Source organism: Ipomoea triloba, chromosome 6 (genome assembly GCF_003576645.1).
Source record: "Ipomoea triloba cultivar NCNSP0323 chromosome 6, ASM357664v1".
Classification (NCBI taxonomy): Eukaryota; Viridiplantae; Streptophyta; class Magnoliopsida; order Solanales; family Convolvulaceae; genus Ipomoea; species Ipomoea triloba.
The window spans coordinates 18975876-18995776 of NC_044921.1; the positions used below are offsets into that span (position 1 = coordinate 18975876).

Consider the following 19901-nt stretch of genomic DNA (forward strand, 5'->3'; position numbering starts at 1 on the left):
GGGGGGGGGGGGGGGGGGGGGGAGTTCGAATAAATTTTTTCAAAAAGTTTAACTTAAAAGATTTTTAAACAATTTGGTAAGTCAGCCTTAAAAATAAATTTTTAGAACAGAGCATATAGTAGTATCACGTACCAACTGATTTGCTAGTGATATGCAGCGGAAGACTAAAAAGATTTGTAGCGTGTTTTTGTTTTAAAAGGTCAGCTGATTCCGCTGAAAACATGGTTAGTGTGTGTCACTGATTCCATCCGCTATATAGGCAAAATAAGGCGTTGGAAAAGTAAAGTCAAAATTAAAAAGATATAGATAGAGATTTTTTATAGTGGTTCGGAAAATACCACTCCACTCTTCTCCTTAATGTCCAAGGATGTTCCACTAATATTCAACAAAAATACAAGTGGAAGGCTACATAGTGTCACAAAGCATTGCTAGCACAGGTAATGCTCCTTCAATTCGGATGTCCCTGACAATTTTTAGCACCTAGTTCTCTATTCCAAGGGTCAGCCACCAAGTTGTCTTGAGCAGAAAAACCTCCCACACCAACACATGCAAAGATTGGATTGGTTGTTTTTTAACTGTAGAGCTCTTAGTTACTTCTGAATCTGTCAATGAAGCTTCATCTCTGTCTACACTTATATTTTTTGAGAGCTTTCTCCTTTCGCACAGTAATTTCTAAACTTTCAATAGCAATTTTATGCAATCCAAGATTTTTTTCTAAACTATGGAGTTCTCTATTTATAGGATAGAGGGGAGGACAGGCTTGTAAATCTCCTGAAGTTTGAATCTGACTATTGTCCCCTGTTGTGACAGGTGTCCAATTCTGTCACAACGCTCCAACATGGTGTAATGTACTATTTGCCTTCTTCCTTAACCACTTTTGTCATTTTCTTCAAATTTGGTGTGAATTTGAAAAATAACATGCAACACTTGTCCTATCTTCATCAAAACTGGAAAAATGCCTAAGTGTCCTTTTCTCATTAATCTTCAACCTTATGGAATACTTATTTTCCATTGATGAAGTGCCTTAGGACTTTTTCTAAAAACTGCTTCAGGATCCCGCTGATAAGAGTCTACTGATTCATTGTTCAGGTTGGATCCATTGAACGACTCTATTGGTCTGATGCTTTCTTCTTCATTCATCACTTCTATTGATCTTCAATCTCTGGATCCGTTGTTTTGTTGTATAGCAACAACAATCCTATCTATAGTCTAGTCAGCTTGAACAGACTCAACTTATCAACAACAAAAAGAATTGAACTAAGTTTTTTACCTTGACTAAAGATAAAAGAATTGGGGTATCTAAAGCCAAAATACAACCACAACATCATCAAAATCTAAGTAGAATAGTTCGTAACACTTTGCTACTATTGTCGTTTAGCTAGTTAGTCCTTTTTTTTTCCCCTTTTGGAAATAATATAATTGAGAAAACATTATATTTCATAATTTGAGTGTATGTACACAAGTAATGGAAGCAAACCTATGAAATTAAACCAATAAGTCCATATCTAGTGTTTGGGATAATTTATTTATTTCGGCAAAACTTTTTGTGATGAAAAAAAAAGACAACTTATATGATGTTATTTAAAGGTATGCTCTAGATGTGAAACCTGTCTTGTGATCCTAATTAACAAACTATCACAAGGACATTGTTGACTAGCTCAAATCAGTAACGCTAATAGACAGTTTTTACGGGGTGCCAAACTTGGAACCTTGTAGCTACCCAACTAACTTTACTTTGGTTGCCTTTATTATCCTCTCATCAAATTTGACATAATGGAATTGGGTTGTGTGAGATTTATTACTTATTTCTCCTTGCTACTACTTCGTATAAAAGAGAGAAAATTTCACTTTTGATCCTCAACTATTGTTATATTGTTACATTTAGTCTTATTCTTTTAATTTTACCTAATTACATCCTTAACTTTCATGTCCTTACTAGAATTAGTCTTCCCTTTAAATTTTTGTCATTCCATTGTTTAATAAAGATGGCTAACATATAATTTCAATATTCAAACCTCTTGCTCTAATATATAATTCCCTCCCCTCTATTTTAAACTCTTTTAATTATATTGAATGATGAAATTAGACGTTAGTCATATTTATTAAACGGTGGATGAAAACAAAAATTTAAAAGGTCGGAGGACTAATTGTAGAAAATAAATGAAAGTTAAGGATAACATTAAAAGTGTTGGACTAAACATGGTAATGCCACAATAATGAATAACTAAAGATGGTGTTAATGGGGTCATGCAAATTAAGCTAGTCTTGGCCGCCTATTATATTGTTTCTCCATTTATTTTGAATTATTACTAGCTGATGTATTCCACTATAAATATTTTGCACATATTGTTAATGCATTATGAATTCTTCCTTCCTTACATGGCACCAGAGCCACGCGTACGCTTATCAGACTTGATCTTGTAAAATACGTAGATGGCACTTTCACGACTCCAACGAAATTTTATGATTAGTCCTAATTAAACTGTACTATATAATTTCGCCAATACCAGATAGCACTAGCGAGGCGCGTAAATAACTATTTATTTATTTATTTATTTTTGTATGATTTTTTTTCTTCCCCACCCTTTGTTTTTCTCTCTTCCCTCTCCCTTCTCTATCCTACATGTACCTGCCCAGAACCAAACTAATGAGCTTGCTCTAAACTATGTAAGAGTTTCTATGACATTCTAAAGTAAAAAATACCTCTAAATTATTTTTTAAAAAATTGTACTTTTCATCAATTAAGTATACTGTCATAATTTTATATATGTCCCTAAGTTATTTGCAAATTGATTTTTTTGTCCCATTATTGTGTATAAAGTGACTTAAAAAAATCCAATCCTAAAAAAATCATAGACCAAAAATGCAACTTGACAACAATTGAGGGAAGTAAAGAAATACCTACTAGCGATAAAAAATTGTAATTGTATAATTAATGAATAAAAAGTATTATTTTTCTATAATTTAGAAGCGAAACTTGTCATTTCTCAATTCTAAATGTCAATGGTAGGCAAACTAGTTGTTATATATTCATAAAAGAAAAGTTTTACCACCCACCCAACCAACCCAAAAAGAAGAGAGTGGAAATTCAAAAGCTGAATGGATGGAGAAATGAGAAGCATTATTGTAAATTCAAAGGTCAAAAAGACAGCGACGAGCCAATAGAAATGCCAAGAGGGTTATTACAATATGAGTGTGTCCAACAGTAAGTAGAGTAAAAAATAAAAACAAAAATAACAATCCAAGTAAAAGTCACTTTCGTTTTAAACTTTTTTGCCGGAGGGGTCTTTCTCTTTCTCTGCAAGTCAAAAGTTTGCATGCATTTATATTGCTTGGGACTGTGAAGTGAAACAGCAACAAAATAATATACACTATTATACAAAAATGGCGTTCCCTTTTGATGTAATCAGTAATAGAATTATATTGCTGGGTAGTTGGACATTAAAGTTCAATGGACTTTCTACTTTCATGTGGATTGGCGACTATCACGCCATTTTTTCTATTTTTTTATTTTCCACTTTTTCACTAATCAAATTAAAAGGTCAATAAAGAGAATGACTGATCATATAAAAACATTAAAAGGAAACCAAAAGCTATATATGGGATTATGAGAATGCATGTTGCACTAATCGCATTCAGGTGAGAATCAACTATGCAGGAGAGAACTAAGAATCAATCGTGTTCAGGTAAAACCTAAAATGTCTTATCGATGATGTTTGTTGATGATGAGATTCGAATTCTGATCTTAGAGCATCCACACCAGTGGATCATTCACGGTTTTTAAGAAAAAAATGTCAACTTGGAGGAGAGAGGTGCAAGAGAGAGAAGGGAGAAAATCAGCCTGCAAGTGCGTGAAGGGATTTTTCTGACATTTGGGACCACACCAAATTAATATCACATGTGACAGCCATGTGTGGCTGTTACACTTGCGCCCATCGGGCGGGTGTATTGCACGTGTCACGAACCTTAACTTTTTATTTTTTTTAAATCAATTTTGTTTTTTTTTTCATCCTTCCCATTTTCTCTTTCTTAATCACACTTACAAAAACTACTCAAAAATTACAAAAAAAAAAAAAATCACTCCCATTTTTTCTTTTCTAATCACACTTACAAAAACTACTCAAAAACTATTTAAAAAAAAAAAAACCACTGATATTGATGTTGTTAGAGCTTTGAGTTTAAAGCAAAATGCTAGTAAATAGGTACTTATTAATTCTATATATTCAAATCTATAGTTTTAAAGGGGTATTATTTCTTAATAGATATAGAAGAAACATAATTAAAAATTAATTAATGAAGATGTATGGTTGAATCATGACAAATTACCACAACTTTGAGGTAAGCAGTAAACAAATATTATATATAATTTCTAATTTATCTTGTAATGATTGTTAACCGTTTGATTAACATCTCGAATCTTGATTGCTATACTAAAGTGTAAAATGGTTACATCATTCATGGCCACAATTCACTAACACTATCATTTAAATTAATTATAATTTATAGTTTTCCACTGTTAATGGTGGATGCTTATATCATATATATACACACATATAATTGTATATAGCCAGTGGTTAATTATGCCCATTTCTACTGTGTAAATGCACCAACTAATAAGTCAATTATAATAACACTTATTGGCCAATTGGTCCATCAGTTGGTTTTATTTAGTAATCGCGAGGTTCATTCCGGAGTTTTGTGTTGGTCCTTTTGACTTGAGTCGATCAGTTATAAGCAACGTCTTTGTGGTTTTTTGTCAGCTAAGGCCACGAAGTAGGTTTCACTCAAAGCGCACATTTGGATATCGACTACAAACTTTACCGTAAATTTTAAAGAAATATAACACTTAAATTAACATTGAAATGTCATTTCTTATGTAATTTCGTTCCTGTTTTAATTTGCATCAAACAATAAAATGGTATTCCTGTGCTGTTGCGTCTATATTTCATTCTTTAGAATACTATTCATATTCGTTTATTCTGTTTTTATTCAGCAAACCAAACGTCATGTAATGAAATTAAGTATCAACAAGAATAATATCATATCATAGCACAAATTGCAAGAATTTTAAGTAAGGTTAGAACTCTTGATTATAGGTTCAAATTTCACTAATTACAATTTTAGGGAGGTTTAATTTATATTTTAATCATTCTTTGTGATCGAGGTTATTAGTCTCCCATTATATGAGATTATGAGACATTGTATTTAACTGTAGCGAATATATTCATTGATTGTATAATAGATAATAAATTAAAAAAAAAGTAATTATTCATAATCACTTTAGAACTATTAAGTTAAGAAGTCATTGACACATTTAGTTGGACCTAATATTATGTATTTGTGAATCTATATATATTTCTTTAAAAAAAAATCTGAATTGGTTTATATATATATATATATATATATATATATATATATATATATATATAGAGAGAGAGAGAGAGAGAGAGGTATTGTGATGAAAGTATATAAGTAGTCAATAATTTGTCTGCATGCATCTAAGCTAGGCAACAAAACAGACTTAGCTAACAACAAACACATGATCTATACGTGATACGAATTTTCGATTATTTTAACATTAGTTTTAATCATTAAAACGTATATATGCTTTGCACTTTGGTAGTTGCTCTCATCTCTCTTTGTTTTTCAATTCTTACATGGTTAGTTACCCCTAATCCACTCTTATTATTAAATTTTATTATAATTATAATATACTTCTTTGGACCACCTTTCCTGTTAATTGCTTTGCACGAATTTCAACACACTCCACCATTTATTCTCTCTTCTTTTCCTAATCCTAACCGCTAATTAACTAATAACTGTTCTAATCAAACCTAGGTTAAGAAAATGACATCTTTTATGGGGCTAATTAAGCTTAATTATATGAACTTTGTGCAACATTATTTGATAAGTGATATGATGGTGGTTCAATTGAAAATCATTTATAGTTGTAATGAACAATTGGTTTGCAAGGCATCCAAAATAACAATTGAATCAACTCCCCCTTGATGTAATTTGGTGTTGATATGCTTGATTTATATAAGAAGATCGAGTTCATTCAAATAGGGTACGATAATCACTTGATTCTGAATTTATTAGAATTTTATGTAACTATTAGATACTAGTATATCATATAGAGTGTACAGACAAAAAGAAAAACTAGCGTAACACATTGGATTTACTGATGGCATGCCCGTAAACCGTGCAAAGAATTTTTAAATACGAGAGTAATCTAGCGTTATATACGAGTTATTTTAATTTGTTAGCCGCTAGAAGTAGTAGTTATTTTAATAATGAGATGCCCGCATAGGCAACTCAGTTGGTCACAAATGTAAAGTAGTCAATGATTCAAGGTCGAGTTTTACCAGCAGCAATGTAGTCTCGAGCCTCACCAGCTGAGTTACCATGATTTACAACCTCCGAGATGCTCTGTCAGACCGGGACCCAACATTTTTAGTAATGAGATTATGTGGTTGATACTTAATACACATAAACATGATAGATTGCGGTGCATAATTAAGAAGATGGAGTGTTTAATTAATACTTGGCCATAATTAGGCTAATTCCTCTCTAGTGTTTTGGGCCATTATTATTATCTTGAAAGCTGGGCGATGGAGAGTACGTAGTAACAATTAATGGTGAAAGAGAAGGGAATGGTACGTTATGGTGGTGGATGGGAGAAATACACTCACGAAAATGGGGAAGCAGTGTCGCCGGCGGCCGGAAAATTCAACGATCGATGGAAATCCGGCGTCAATCTTGGGCCTGCTTTGTCCGTTTTTTACATGTGCAGCCCATTACACTACGTTGAAAATCTACTCCTTTGTCTTTTTCTACACCCAAATAAATAATAATATTATTAATTTTAATCACTACAATATATTAAAAAAAAATTATTGTTTGTACAAAAAAAAAAAAAGGTGTATCTTTTAGAAAGCATGCATCCTAACTAGCAAGCACAAAAGCCAACCATCCTCACCCTCTATAAATTCCACTCCTTGCTCCCATTTTCTCTTGTGTATCCAACACTTCATATCTCTATCTCTCTCTCTCTATATCTATCTGCAATATATACATACATACATACATAGAAGGTTGTGTATGCAATGGCTGCCATAGGAGACAACAAGGACAACGTTGTTGTGCCCAAAATGAAACTTGAAAGGATGCTTAGCATGAAAGGAGGCAAAGGAGAGGGTAGCTATGCCAACAATTCTCAAGCCCAGGTCATTATTATATTATTCTCGTGTCTGGTAGACAGATATTAACTGATGTGATATCTGGATAATACCTAATTAATTCGTGATTTTGCTATATTGTTTTTTGTGGAAATGTATGTAATTCCATGCATGTTAGATATTATTAGGTTTAATTAATTTGATTCAACCAAAATTTTTTTTTATTAAATTTAAATTTATGTATGTATATGTTGTATGTATATGCAGGCACAGCACGCTAGATCAATGCTTCACCTACTGAAAGAAACCCTAGACTTGGTCCAGTTAACGGCGACGGATGACGTGCCGTTTGTGATCGCCGATTTGGGGTGTTCCTGCGGCGGCAACACCATCTACATCGTCGACGTGATCGTGAAGCACATCGTGGAGAGGTACGAGGCCTCCGGCGAGGAGGCGCCGGAATTCTCGGCGTTTTTTTCGGACCTCCCATCCAACGACTTCAACACGCTGTTCCAGCTGCTGCCGCCGATGGCCAACAACGGCGGCGGCAGCATGGAGGAGTGCCTCGCCTCCACCACGCACCGCTCCTACTTCGCCGCCGGTGTCCCCGGGTCGTTCTACCGCCGGCTGTTCCCCAAGAAATCCGTCGACGTTTTCTACTCCGCGTTTTCTTTGCACTGGCTTTCTCAGGTACGTACGTACCCTTAGCTTTAATTTAGGATATATAATAATTAGTTTGATAATATATTATACGTATATGTTGGTGGAAGGTCAAAGATTTTTATTCCCGAGGATGATTTTGGATGGGTAAATATTATTATCTAAGATTTCTATAATGTTATACTCCAACATGTATAATAATTTTTTGAGTACTATTAACCCTATTATAAGATACTCCCTCTATCTTATTTTACCTGTCTTACTTTCCTTTTTAGTTTGTCCCAAAATGTTGTCTTCTTTCCAAAATTGAACATCACCATCATTTTACTTTTCCGAATTTACCCTTATGACTTTTGCTTTCTTTATTATTTTTATTTCCAAAAGTGAAAAAGTTTGGGGCATAATTGGAAAGCACATCACATTTACTTTAATTTCTTAAAAACGTGCAAAAAGCAAATGAGACATCCAATTCGGGACGGAGGGAGTAGTATTTATTTTATATTTGTCAAAGTGTTAGCGTTAGGGAGGATGTTAGGGTTTGAGTAGGTTAATTATAAGGTTGGGGATTTTGCTGAATGAAAAATTGAAAAAAGAAAAATAGGAAATAAGAGCGGTGAAAAACGTAACAACGCTTTAATGAATACTTGAGGGTGAAGGATTATTGAAAGGCAAAAACTTGTGAAAGAATGTCTCAAGGGTCTCAATGTGTGATGCGGGTCATATATTTAATTTGATTAATGAAGTCAAAGATCCCGACCCGTCTCACAGATTGAGACCCGTGAGATAATCTTACACAAGTGTTACCCTTATTGAAAAAGTATTAAAAAAATGAATTAATGTGATAGGTGCCGGAGATAGTGGTGGAGAGCAGATCAACGGCGTACAACAAAGGGAGGATATTCATCCACGGCGCAAAGGAGAGCACAGCAAACGCGTACAAGAAGCAATTCCAGAGTGATTTGGCAGGGTTCCTTAAGGCAAGGTCAGTAGAGATGAAGAGTGGTGGTTCAATGTTCTTGGTCTGCCTAGGAAGGACCTCCGTGGACCCCACTGACCAAGGTGGGGCCGGCCTCCTCTTTGGGACCCACTACCAGGATGCTTGGGATGATCTTGTCCAAGAGGTAATCATTCCACATCATTCCATTCCATTCCATGCATATATCTATCTATCTTCTTTTTTTCCTTTTACTACATACTATATTTTCACCCTATAAATTTCACAACTCTTAAAAAGAAATTAAAAAAATTAATAATAATTTTGGGAGTTTAAGTGTAATTATAGCAAAAAAAATCAGGGTTCCAAATAAATGTTATTTTATTTTATATGTTTAAATTGTTTAGTTTAAATGAATGGAAGAAATTAAATAGGGTTAGTATGGCATAAAAGAATATATTATGATTTATGATTTTATTGTCGACATGATGGAGTTCTACATTATTTACTACGAAGTAATAAGACATGAGTGTGTTTTTTCATATGATTAATCCTTTTACTATGATTTGAATTTTTGTTGGCGATGGATAAGTGTTGCATTGCTTTCAGAATCATGATTCATGAATGAGAGACGACACTCCATTTTTGTTGATCATTAACCATAATCATTATGTATATATATTAGCATGGTAGTGAGCATTTTCACAACATTAAACCCATCATTTTCATCATCATCAAAAGCTACCAATAAACAAGATTAGACGTTTATGCTATTCATTCAAACTTTCAACCATATTACGTACCTATTAATTAAGAAAAATTATATTTGTTAAATTAATCTGTTCAAACGGACCAATCTGAATAGGGGTTATAGGGGTATCTCGTTGAGTCAAACTAGCATGAGAAAAAGAAATTTGAACACCTTTGTAAGACCAATTGACTGTAAAGTTAGATTCCCCTAGCTAACTAACCCTTTGAAATAACGTTACGACCAGATTAATATTTTGAAAATATTATATATATATATATTGGTGGTGGCCCAATAGAAAGTAATAATTATATTAAGTGCATTTGACATATATGAGAAATGCATCATAGTTAAGTTGATCAGCCTAGCTTGTTAACTTTAAATTCTTATTCGGAACAGCTTAGAGGGATTTACTTAGTATACATTTTTGAGAGCAGGGGCTAATTACGAGTGAGAAAAGGGACAACTTCAACATTCCGGTATATGCGCCGAGCCTGCAAGATTTCAAGGAGGTGGTGGAAGCCGATGGGTCGTTTCACATAAACAAGCTGCAGGTGTTCAGAGGAGGGAGCCCGCTGGTGGTGAGCCACCCGGAGGACGCGGCGGAAGTGGGGCGAGCCTTGGCGAATAGCTGCCGGAGCGTGAGCGGGGTGCTGGTGGACGCGCACATCGGGGAGCAGCTCAGCGAGGAGCTGTTCTCCCGAGTGGCGCGCCGAGCCACGAGCCATGCAAAAGAGCTACTGGAACAGCTGCAGTTCTTCCATATAGTGGCTTCTCTTTCTCATGCATGTAGATAGAGAGAGAAGAGGAAAAGAAAAGGCATCTTTGTCTTTCTTTTCTTTAAAAAAAAAAACACAAAAAAATAATAATAAAAGCAGTGTAGAAAGAGGGGGCAAAAGACTTCTGTTTGTCGTTTATTTTGTCTGCTTTTCTTTTCTTTTTCTTTTTTTTTCTTAATTTTTTGTTAACTTTTTAGTTGTGACTTACTATGTTAATTAAATTGTTAAGTTGCTATGAATACAGCAGTGTTTATTAGTAGTCTAAAAAACCTGTATTTTTGTCCTTTTTATTTGTTTGATTCATGCATATAATGAAAACCACAAACACCACTGGTGGAATAAAACAATAATAATATGAACATTCATGCATGCATCCAAACAGTTAACAGCAAATGCTTTTATCAATAATAGGATAATGTTGCAATTCACTCTCCAACTCCATTGTGTCCGGCCATCAGTTCCCAGCAGAGGGATTCGTCAATAACTCGAGTGATTTCTTGAGGTAATCGACAGCAACAGAAACATCGTCAAATGCTAAAGCTCCAACAGCAAACCTTGCAGCCTTATGTGCTTCAGAAATTTTCTCGGGTGGGGGCTCGTAACTGCTGTCATACTGGTATTTCTTGGCCAAACTGGGTGCAGCAGCAGCTTCTGAAGTGGCCCCGTTTCTGTCGCTTGGATTGTACTGAGAGCCTGCTGATGGATGGGTTGTGGCATTAGAAGCTGGCATCGTGGAAAGGGAAGCATCGGAGCCTTGGTAGTAAGAAGGATAATGAGAAGGGACAGAAGGAAGGCTACTCTCGGCAAAACTAGGATAAGACTGGAAGTTGGGATAAGAGTAGGATGGTATGTCATGTGGAGGATAGTTCTGTGGCAGGTGTGTTTGGGGCTCTTGCATGTTGTAAGGTTGATGATTGTAGGGCTGAGGATAACTAGGATTCTCAGAATTGTGACTTGTAGGAGGTTGGAAATTATGAGATTGATAATCGTAGGAGGGTATGTCATTTTCAGATCGGTTACTAGGCGGGGGTTGAGGGAAACTATGAGACTGATAATCGTCTTCTGATCGGTTACCTGGAGGGGGTTGAGGGAAACCATGAGACTGATAATCATCTTCGGGTCTGTTATTTGGAGGGGGTTGCTGGAAATTATGAGATTGGTAATTGTTATGAGAAGGATAATCATCGGTACGATATGAAGGAGGCAATGATGAAACATGGGAGGAAGGTGGTGGAGGCATGGTATCTGGAGAAGGCTGTTTATTTGAAAAATGCTGCGAATTATCATTAGATTCTGTTGCGGGATCACTTCTGCTAGGTTCGAGATCCTGCAAATATCATAAAGTTAAATTATTAGCTAAAATCATGTCGAGGAACAATACTGAACTTCTCTAAGAACTAGTTAATAATATCGATCATACATATCCACCGCCTGGAGCATCGTTTTCACCACCAGGAGGTCCTGGAACAGGCTTTCTTCCTTCTTTCAAAGCTTTTCTTATGTCTGCAGCCTTCCATGCTGCATACTTCTGTTTCTGTTCAAGCTGGGGACAAATAAAATATGACATATCAGTAAAAATGAAAAATAAAAATAGCAAGCTCTCAAAGATATGAGGGAGGGGAGGGCCAGCAAAATAACATAGCCTGCTAGGAACTACCCAGTAAAATTTGCAGATGGCTATTAATAAAGGCAGCTCAAAGAATTTATTCCCTTCTGTTGAATTGCAATTGTCATCTTTGACCAAGCAAAATAGTTCCATATAGAATTTAATCTTGATTGCGGTTATTTTCCAGGACCAACTCATTACCAATTACCGGACCAAACACCAAAAAGGGGAGCATAGAAGTAGCTATATAATGAAACTCACATCTGGTTGAAGTACACCAAATTGATTAATAATCTCAAAGAATATGCTCGCAGCATAAAAAGTCTTTGCAGTATTCCTGTAAAATCCCAGAAATTTAAAACGAACAATGAAGATTAGGGTTTCATGAGATCAGAGAAGAAGACACTCTGAACACTGTACATCAAGATAAAGCTAATAAACTATGCCACAGGCTACATCTCCTGCACATAAAAGATAAAGAAAAATAAACAGGATCAAGGATCAATAAACATGATCATCTCAATAGTAGCACTCTATCTGCATAACGTTATTTAGAAATGATAAATTAATTATAAGAGTTATCATTAAAAATTTGAAAACGACAAGTCATGATAAAGTTATATATTACAAGTCAGCTCGTCCAGCTCGATCTTGTTTATCTGCCTTTGCAAAAACACTCAAAGCAAATCCCTCCAAATGTAAATGGTCATCAGGTCCTAACTGCAGCGACTTCTTATCCTGTACAGAGATAGATGCAAGGATTATAGACACGAACACGAAGAATGGTGGATAAATTTAGGGTAACAACCTGTACTTACACTCACTTCATAGTTCACACTTAACCCTTATATGTGCAACTTAGGCTATCCTCAACCCTGAAAGTGGTACACTTTCAGGGTGAGGTGGAAAAAACAAAAATATTTTTCCTTTTGTTTTAATGCCACGGTGGGTTGCAAGCCTGCAACCAGCAGCTTTTGCTGCCATTTGGCAACATTTGAAATTGTTTTTTTTTTTAATTTTTATTTTAGTATTATTTATTTATTTATTGAAAAATATATTAATTTATTTTTGTGATGTGAAAGTGTGACCGCTTTAGAAAGTGGGAGAGTATTGTAGGGATGTAGTAAAGGAATTGCAAATTTGATGATGTGAGGTAGGGTCTACTTTTGAAAGTGAGGGAGTATTTTAGGGATAAGGATAGCCTTATACTTCAAAATAGTTACAAACAACAAATTCCATTAGTATTTTCATTAAATATAACTACCACTTGCATTTGACATGTCTTCATTAAAGGTATATGAACCATTTAAATAAAAACACTTCTACACCATGTGGCCTTATATAACAATCATAATAAAAAAAAATGTTTTAAAATAATTAAGATTAGTTTTTAATCTCGTATGCCTTAATTTTGCTAAGTGCATACAAAGCATTATGTTTTTAAGATTATGGAGTTATGCACCAATAAAATCATCATCATATTTAATAAACAAAACAGTTGGGAATGGTATACTGTTTAACATGTAATTTTAAGGAGAAAATAGTTAATCTTAAAATATATCAACATAATTTTTGGTAAGATAATTTTTTTTTGACAATTAACACTGGATAATATTTAATGTCATGATTTATTATTTTAAAGCATTTTTACAAATATTTGTTAATTGCATTTGAAATTTAATGTGCATTCTGTTAAATGTAGTTTTTAAGAACTAACATAACCTTACTTAAGTATGGATTGCTAAAGATTAATAATAGTTAAAATACAAGTTGTTCACTAAAGTTTACTGAACAAACAGGTTCATATACCCTTAATAAAGACATGTTAAATGCACATGATAGTCATATTTAATGGAAAGGTTAACTAAATTACTATCAGTTACCATTTTGACAATATAAAGTGCAAATCTTTACAATTTAGGATATAAGTTTTTTTAAGTGTAAAGTCAATAAAAGTATAGGTAGCTGCCGAAAATTTGCCCAAGAACAATAAACACCAGACGCTCAGGCTCACTACTATTTCAAAGTTAATACAGCATCAAGCAGTTCCAAACAACAGAAAACTAGCCCAATAAGCATAGAGTCGGCTGAAAATAAAATGTTAACCACCTCTTTGGGGCAAAGAAACACCATACCTTGAATTTGCCCAACCACAGAACAGTACAAAACAGCAAGTGTACAACTTTATCCAAAAACACTTAAAAATGAGGATACAAAGTGATCTAGTTGAGGTTAAGGCTTTTGAATTAGATTATATATTCAATATTCCACTTTCTACATGTTTGGCAAGGATTAGTAAATTATGAGTTGTGCAATACAATTTAGCTTATTAAACCAATAATACATGAGTAACTTGGAGTTGATTATAGATTATTTATAATCCATAATCATAAATTTTACTCACCAGAACTACAATATAAGCTAATCTCAGAGACACAATCGTAAAACAAAATCAAAAGACTAAACTTCAAGCCTAACTGACACTAAAGAAGATACTCAGCAAAAGTAGGGAAAATAAGGAAAGACCTTCTCGAGCTGATTCATAAGAGAGACAAGGAGGGAATTGGTGGTCTTTGTACGCTGGTTCTGAGGAATCCTCAACCCCCGCTCCATCGCATACAACCGACCTGAACAAGAAATTCATCAATCATATCATCATAAAACCGCAAAACGCATCAAATTGAAACACGCGAGGGAGCTTAATTTAGAAGATCGCGAAAGAGTTAGGGTTTATGATGGAGTTTGGGAGAAGAGACTTACAGTAGTAGGCGACGAGAGGTTCGTGTTTCTGTAACTCATCGGCTCTTTGGAGGTAAGGTAGTAGCAACTTCGCCGGCTCGGTCTCCGCCGCCATCGCGTCAGTTCAAATGTGTTTCAATGCTCCTTTCTCTTTCGCCGATATCACTGTTTTTCTTTTTTCTTATTATGTTTTGATCGTTTTTGTATGATTATCAGGATTCGGATATTTCGTCATTTTCGTTATTGGAATACTTTACTTAACAACTAATCCAATATCGAATTAGAAATGTATTTACACCTTGTTTCTTTGGGCAATTGGGCTCAATGCCCATCAAGTTGGTTACTGGTCGCAAATCATTATTGCATGGACTATGGTTCACATAACTGTGTGGACCATAAATAAAAAGTATATTTTTAATATATTAAAAATACATTATTTTAGAATACATTATTTTATATATACTAGTAAAATAATGTACTTTCAATACAAAAATAATGTACTTTTAATATAATAAAAATGTACATTATATTTATGGTCCACACAGTTATGTGGACCATGATTCACACAATAATTTGTCTTTGTGTGTATACATAACATATATTATTTAAAAATACATAATTTTTATATATTATTAAATAATTTATATTGCAATTATGATCCACACAGCTGTGTGAATTATGGTCCACACAATAATTTGTCTTGGCCGGATAGAGATTCCCCAATTGATCAATTGATTTTATTTTAAAATTATTTTTAGTTTTAATAAAATTAACCTCTAATTATTTTAAATATGTTATTTTAATCTAAAATAACAATAGGAAAATGCTTTTTCTATGTATGTACCTCCTAAATTTTCCATCAAATAAAAGAATGTTAAATAGTCAAAATATTTTTACCGCTCTGAGCTTTTCCAACCCAATTACCCAAGTGATAAAAAAAAATGCATAAAAGTGAAGATGTCTATCATTACTCATAACAATATTACATTTTCACTAATCAAATTTTAAATAGGAATACAATTGAAAAAATAAATAAAGAAATAATCAAAGAATTAAAAAATGTAATTAGCTTATTTCAAATAATTTGGTTCATCCATTTTTTAAATTTAAAAAGAAAAAAAATTGTAATTAACTTGCTAGAGCCATACTGTTGTCCTCAAGCCTGAACTTCCGTGGCTTATTACTATTGTAACCAGCCAAATTAACTTCATAACTATAGTCTATATAAAATTAACAAGCTAAATTTTGTGGAACAGAACTATCAACCATTTTTTAACCTTGTGAGTTGTGAATGTAGGCTAAATCTAATCTTCGAATTTATCACTATCTTACAAAGTAACCAGCCAAGTAAAATCAAAATGGGAAACGTGTTAGCATAACGGGCTAATCTGTAAGTTCTCAGACCACAAGATCTATGGGTAGTATGTAGTTTACCCCTCACTTATTTAAAGACTCCATAGCAATTATCATTACACCACAAACAGCTACACAAGTCTCTAATCTCAAATTACTGTCTACATACTCCAAGTCCCTTGTTCAAATACGTATTCTCTACTACAGTAACTAAGCTACTGATGATATTGCAAAGGTATAAACATATGCAGATAGATCTCTCTTGCTCGAAGACTATGGACTAGTTGGAATAGGCTCGTTGCTGGAAATGTGGGAGGTTGAGTCCTCTTTTGATATGGCAACATAGTTCAAAGGAACTGCGGCCCTCGCACTCTCTCTCCTCCCATCTTTAGATGTTGACCTGGAACCATTTTGATGGGAATTAAGAGACAACCTCCTGTTGGCGGTTCCATTGCCGCTCCCATTTGTTCGGGGACCCACCACCTTTTTTGTGCCCAGTTGTCGAGCGGGGCTTGGTGTAGAACCAAACACTCCATCTTGCTCTTTGTTTATCTGGTCATGGAACTTCTTCTGGTCCTAGAGATGCAAAAAAGCATTATACATACATAGTGCATTCAGTATCATGCTTTGCTTAGGTCAAGTGAAGATAATATGCTTCTAAGTGGTGAAAGATGCCAGACTCAAGTTGATTTGGACTTACCCTCAACCTTCTTTTCTCTTCTTCTCTGTCGTGCCTAAGCATCATGTACTCATCTAGCATGGCAAGCAGAGGAACACCATCATAGGTGAACGTTGAGTCACGATCTTGTTCCCATGCCCGAGTTTTATTGATCAGGCTTTCAACAAGAGCTACATAAACAAAAAGAATATAAGCAAGATATTATCTCTGAAAGCTAGGTGAAGTATTGAGCAGGAAGGTCTTTGCAGTAAAAACTAGTAGTTTGATAAATGATGAAAATCCTAAACTTTTGGACTTGTCAGCTACCCAAGTAAATCAATGCATAGGTCATTAGTAGCTGCTCAGAAGAATATAAGTAATTCATATAAGGAATTATTTTTTTACTTTAAATATTCATTGAAGCGCCAATAAATAATTAGAGCACCTTGAAAGTCCATGACATAATAAAACAGATATCAAACACCTAATTTGTCTTTCAGCTAGAACAATCTAAATAAAATTGGATTCAGACTGATAAATTTTACATGTTCGATATTATTCCCTGATAATGTACCTGGAATTTTGTTGACCAAAATCCGGGCTTTTTCAGCACGTTTTAAGTTCAAGTGTGCACCTCTGCTTGCATTGTACCTGTTATCATCCTGTTCCACAATCCAGCAATAGCACCGTATAAACAGCATAATCTCCAAGAAAATGTTACTCTGTTTACTACTATGCAACAAATAAGTGCATAAATCTTTTTTCTCCTTTATAAGAAAAACAGCATATTTTATTGACCACTGCCTTAAGGAAAGACATCAGTGCTAAAAATTACAAACTTCTATAGCAAATTAAGGTCTAAGGATACTGAGTGAAAGATGTTTATTGTGGGAATAATTAAAGGGCAGTAAAACAAAGGCATTAACTTTGGAAAGAATCATGTTGTAGGAACAGGATAATCAAACATTTTAAGGAGCTCTGAGCATTCTAGCAGAAAGACAAAGTTATAGATGAATTGAGTTCTATCAGCATGCACACAAAGGTATAGCAAGCTAATGATAGTAAGTATACTGCACCCGATTATAGTCTTCGAGCCAGCTCTCTTCTTCACAAGCAGACATCCACTTCTCAACTTTATCCAATATGTCTTTTCTGCTCAGAGCCTCTTCTTTTGCTTTCAGTATCTGATTATCCATGTCAGCCAGTAACTCTGTGGGCTCAACATTTCCAGAGTCAATTAGTGACAGGATTTTTTCTCTAGCAGCTTCGGTGTCAATCTCAATGTGAGCAAGGGCAAAAATTTCTTCGAGCTCAGTCTGCCTTTTAAAAGCAATCTCCTTCATCTTGCTAGCTTTCAACTGATCAAGTCTTTCAACTTCCACTTCAGCCTTGATCAGAAAGAGAAAAGTTAGTAATAATCAGATCTTACTTAGTAATCTGTAATGCAATGGGTTTTTATGAAGTATGCATCGCACAGTACCTGCTCAATCACATCTAGAGCAAGAGCACCAGGAATGTTCACATCATCCACTGAAGCTGATATGTTGCAAGTAACATGATCAAACAAACTCCTTTCGTCTTCAGGGGTATCCATCAAATTCCAAAGGTCAGTTAGCTGTGTGGCTAATTCTTGTAGCTGCAGAAAATGGCACACACAGCAAATTAGGATGCATTTCAAAGGAAAAGAAGGCATAAGACATGCAAGATGACAGACCAAAACATCACATTACATTCTTTTAAGAGAATGCAGCACAGCCTTGGTTCAATACTCATCACAAACTCTAGGTGTTTAATCATACAATATAAAACAATTACCTTTTGCAATCTCTGCCTCTTATCTTCCTTTAGAGCTAAGACTGTCTTTGCCAACCTTGATAACGTGTCATTGCTTATGCTTTTTGATTGTACACCAGTTGAATCATTCAAGCTTGGGTGAACTTCAGTAACGGTAGAAAAGAAATCCATCCCAAGGACAGCACAAAGATCATGCACTGTGCTCACAAATTCAAGGACCTTGTGCAGCCTCTCACTCTGAACAACATAGAGTGAAAAGGCTTGTTAAAACTGAGATTTACCTATAGTCGGAAGTAACTAAATTCTTACTATGATTTACTGGTTTCACCTTTTCTTTTTGAAGTTCTTGCAACTGAGCATGAAACTCATCTAACTTTTTGAGTGACAAATCAGACTCATCCACAGTTGGACTCTCCAGCTGCTCATTATTGCCTGAAATCTCATTGCTTATCTTCTGTATTTGCGATTGTACGTCAAAGAACTCCTGTATCTTCTCCTCCTTCTGGGTCCACAATTTTTCTAGTGCAGGTGCTATTGCAGCAAGTTGTTCCTTGATTGTTCCTGAAGTCTTCTCAGGCTGCAAATACAAGACTCAATTAAACATTAGATCAAATCTAGTAAATTACCATCTGCATTGAAAGATAGTTCAAATTTTAGGATGAACTATTCAAATCAAATCTTAAACATAGCCACACACAATTCCAGCATATGTCTTCTCCCCAAATGCTGACTGAAGCCTGGCAAGTTCAACTTTGGCATCTGCTAGTGTCTGCAGAAGGTGAGCCCTTGACGTCATAGCCTGATCAACCTTTCTCTTGTACACATCCAAGCACTCTTGTTCTAACTGAAGAAGCATCTTATCCCGCTCTTCATCAGTTTCACCAACCTCATCCCAAATTTGCTACACAAAGACAACTTAATTTTTAATTACCATGTTATGGGCTTATGGCAGAGAGTGAACTTTTATCAGCACCCAAATAACATGCTGAAATGACTGAAACAGTAATACATATTACAAAAGAAGAATTCTACCTGCAGCTGTTGCAGTAAAGAACCACATGATGTTTCTCCAAGAAGAAGACTTTGAGCATCCACTGCTGCCATGATCTGTTACTCTATAAAAGTTTTTAAAAAATAATAATAAAAGACATTAAAATTGATATTAAAAAAATAAAAGCAATCAAAGCTCAAACAGGAAACTGGCAAGAAAACAAAGCAGAATAAGAATTCTCTTGTTAATTTAAGGTATGATACCTCGAGTTTTTGTTACTACAATTTTAATACAATAATACTATATGCCATAGCTTAATCCTAAAAGATAGTGTCAAAAAGTAATCATAATAGTATCAAAGACCAAATTACTGTAGTAACAAAAAATTTGAGGTATCCAAACTGAGGAACATTTATCAAGATTAAAATGTATTACTACCAAAAAAAAAAAAAAAAAAAAAA

The 19901-nt window shown here is 34.6% G+C and overlaps 3 protein-coding genes across 4 annotated transcripts in view; 1 reads left to right on the forward strand and 2 right to left on the reverse strand.

The window, feature by feature from the left end:
• The first annotated feature begins 7008 nt into the window (after positions 1-7008).
• On the forward strand, positions 7009-10568 carry LOC116022530 (indole-3-acetate O-methyltransferase 1). The gene is made up of 4 exons (XM_031263265.1): positions 7009-7226; positions 7446-7868; positions 8684-8959; positions 9958-10568. Exons 1-4 carry the CDS (start codon positions 7107-7109, stop codon positions 10315-10317), a joined length of 1179 nt encoding a protein of 392 aa, XP_031119125.1. The 5' UTR covers positions 7009-7106; the 3' UTR covers positions 10318-10568.
• Positions 10569-10608: 40 nt separating this feature from the next.
• LOC116022529 (protein HOMOLOG OF MAMMALIAN LYST-INTERACTING PROTEIN 5) lies at positions 10609-14881 on the reverse strand. The gene is made up of 6 exons (XM_031263264.1): positions 14666-14881; positions 14432-14532; positions 12534-12643; positions 12167-12242; positions 11720-11842; positions 10609-11626 (listed from the first exon to the last, which is right to left on the reverse strand). Exons 1-6 carry the CDS (start codon positions 14757-14759, stop codon positions 10754-10756), a joined length of 1377 nt encoding a protein of 458 aa, XP_031119124.1. The 5' UTR covers positions 14760-14881; the 3' UTR covers positions 10609-10753.
• Positions 14882-15992: 1111 nt separating this feature from the next.
• LOC116023099 (65-kDa microtubule-associated protein 1-like) overlaps positions 15993-19901 on the reverse strand; it is a 5883-nt gene continuing 1974 nt past the window's right edge. The window contains exons 2-10 of one of the 2 annotated variants that reach the window (XM_031264069.1): positions 19482-19564; positions 19147-19350; positions 18778-19026; positions 18471-18686; positions 18136-18291; positions 17732-18043; positions 17230-17317; positions 16698-16846; positions 15993-16573 (exon numbers count right to left, since the gene is read on the reverse strand). In XM_031264069.1, coding sequence (XP_031119929.1) covers positions 16271-16573; positions 16698-16846; positions 17230-17317; positions 17732-18043; positions 18136-18291; positions 18471-18686; positions 18778-19026; positions 19147-19350; positions 19482-19553 — 1749 coding nt within the window. In that variant the 5' untranslated portion in view covers positions 19554-19564 and the 3' untranslated portion in view covers positions 15993-16270. The remainder of the gene's footprint in view (positions 16574-16697; positions 16847-17229; positions 17318-17731; positions 18044-18135; positions 18292-18470; positions 18687-18777; positions 19027-19146; positions 19351-19481; positions 19565-19901) is intronic. The other variant, XM_031264070.1, reaches the window with a different exon arrangement.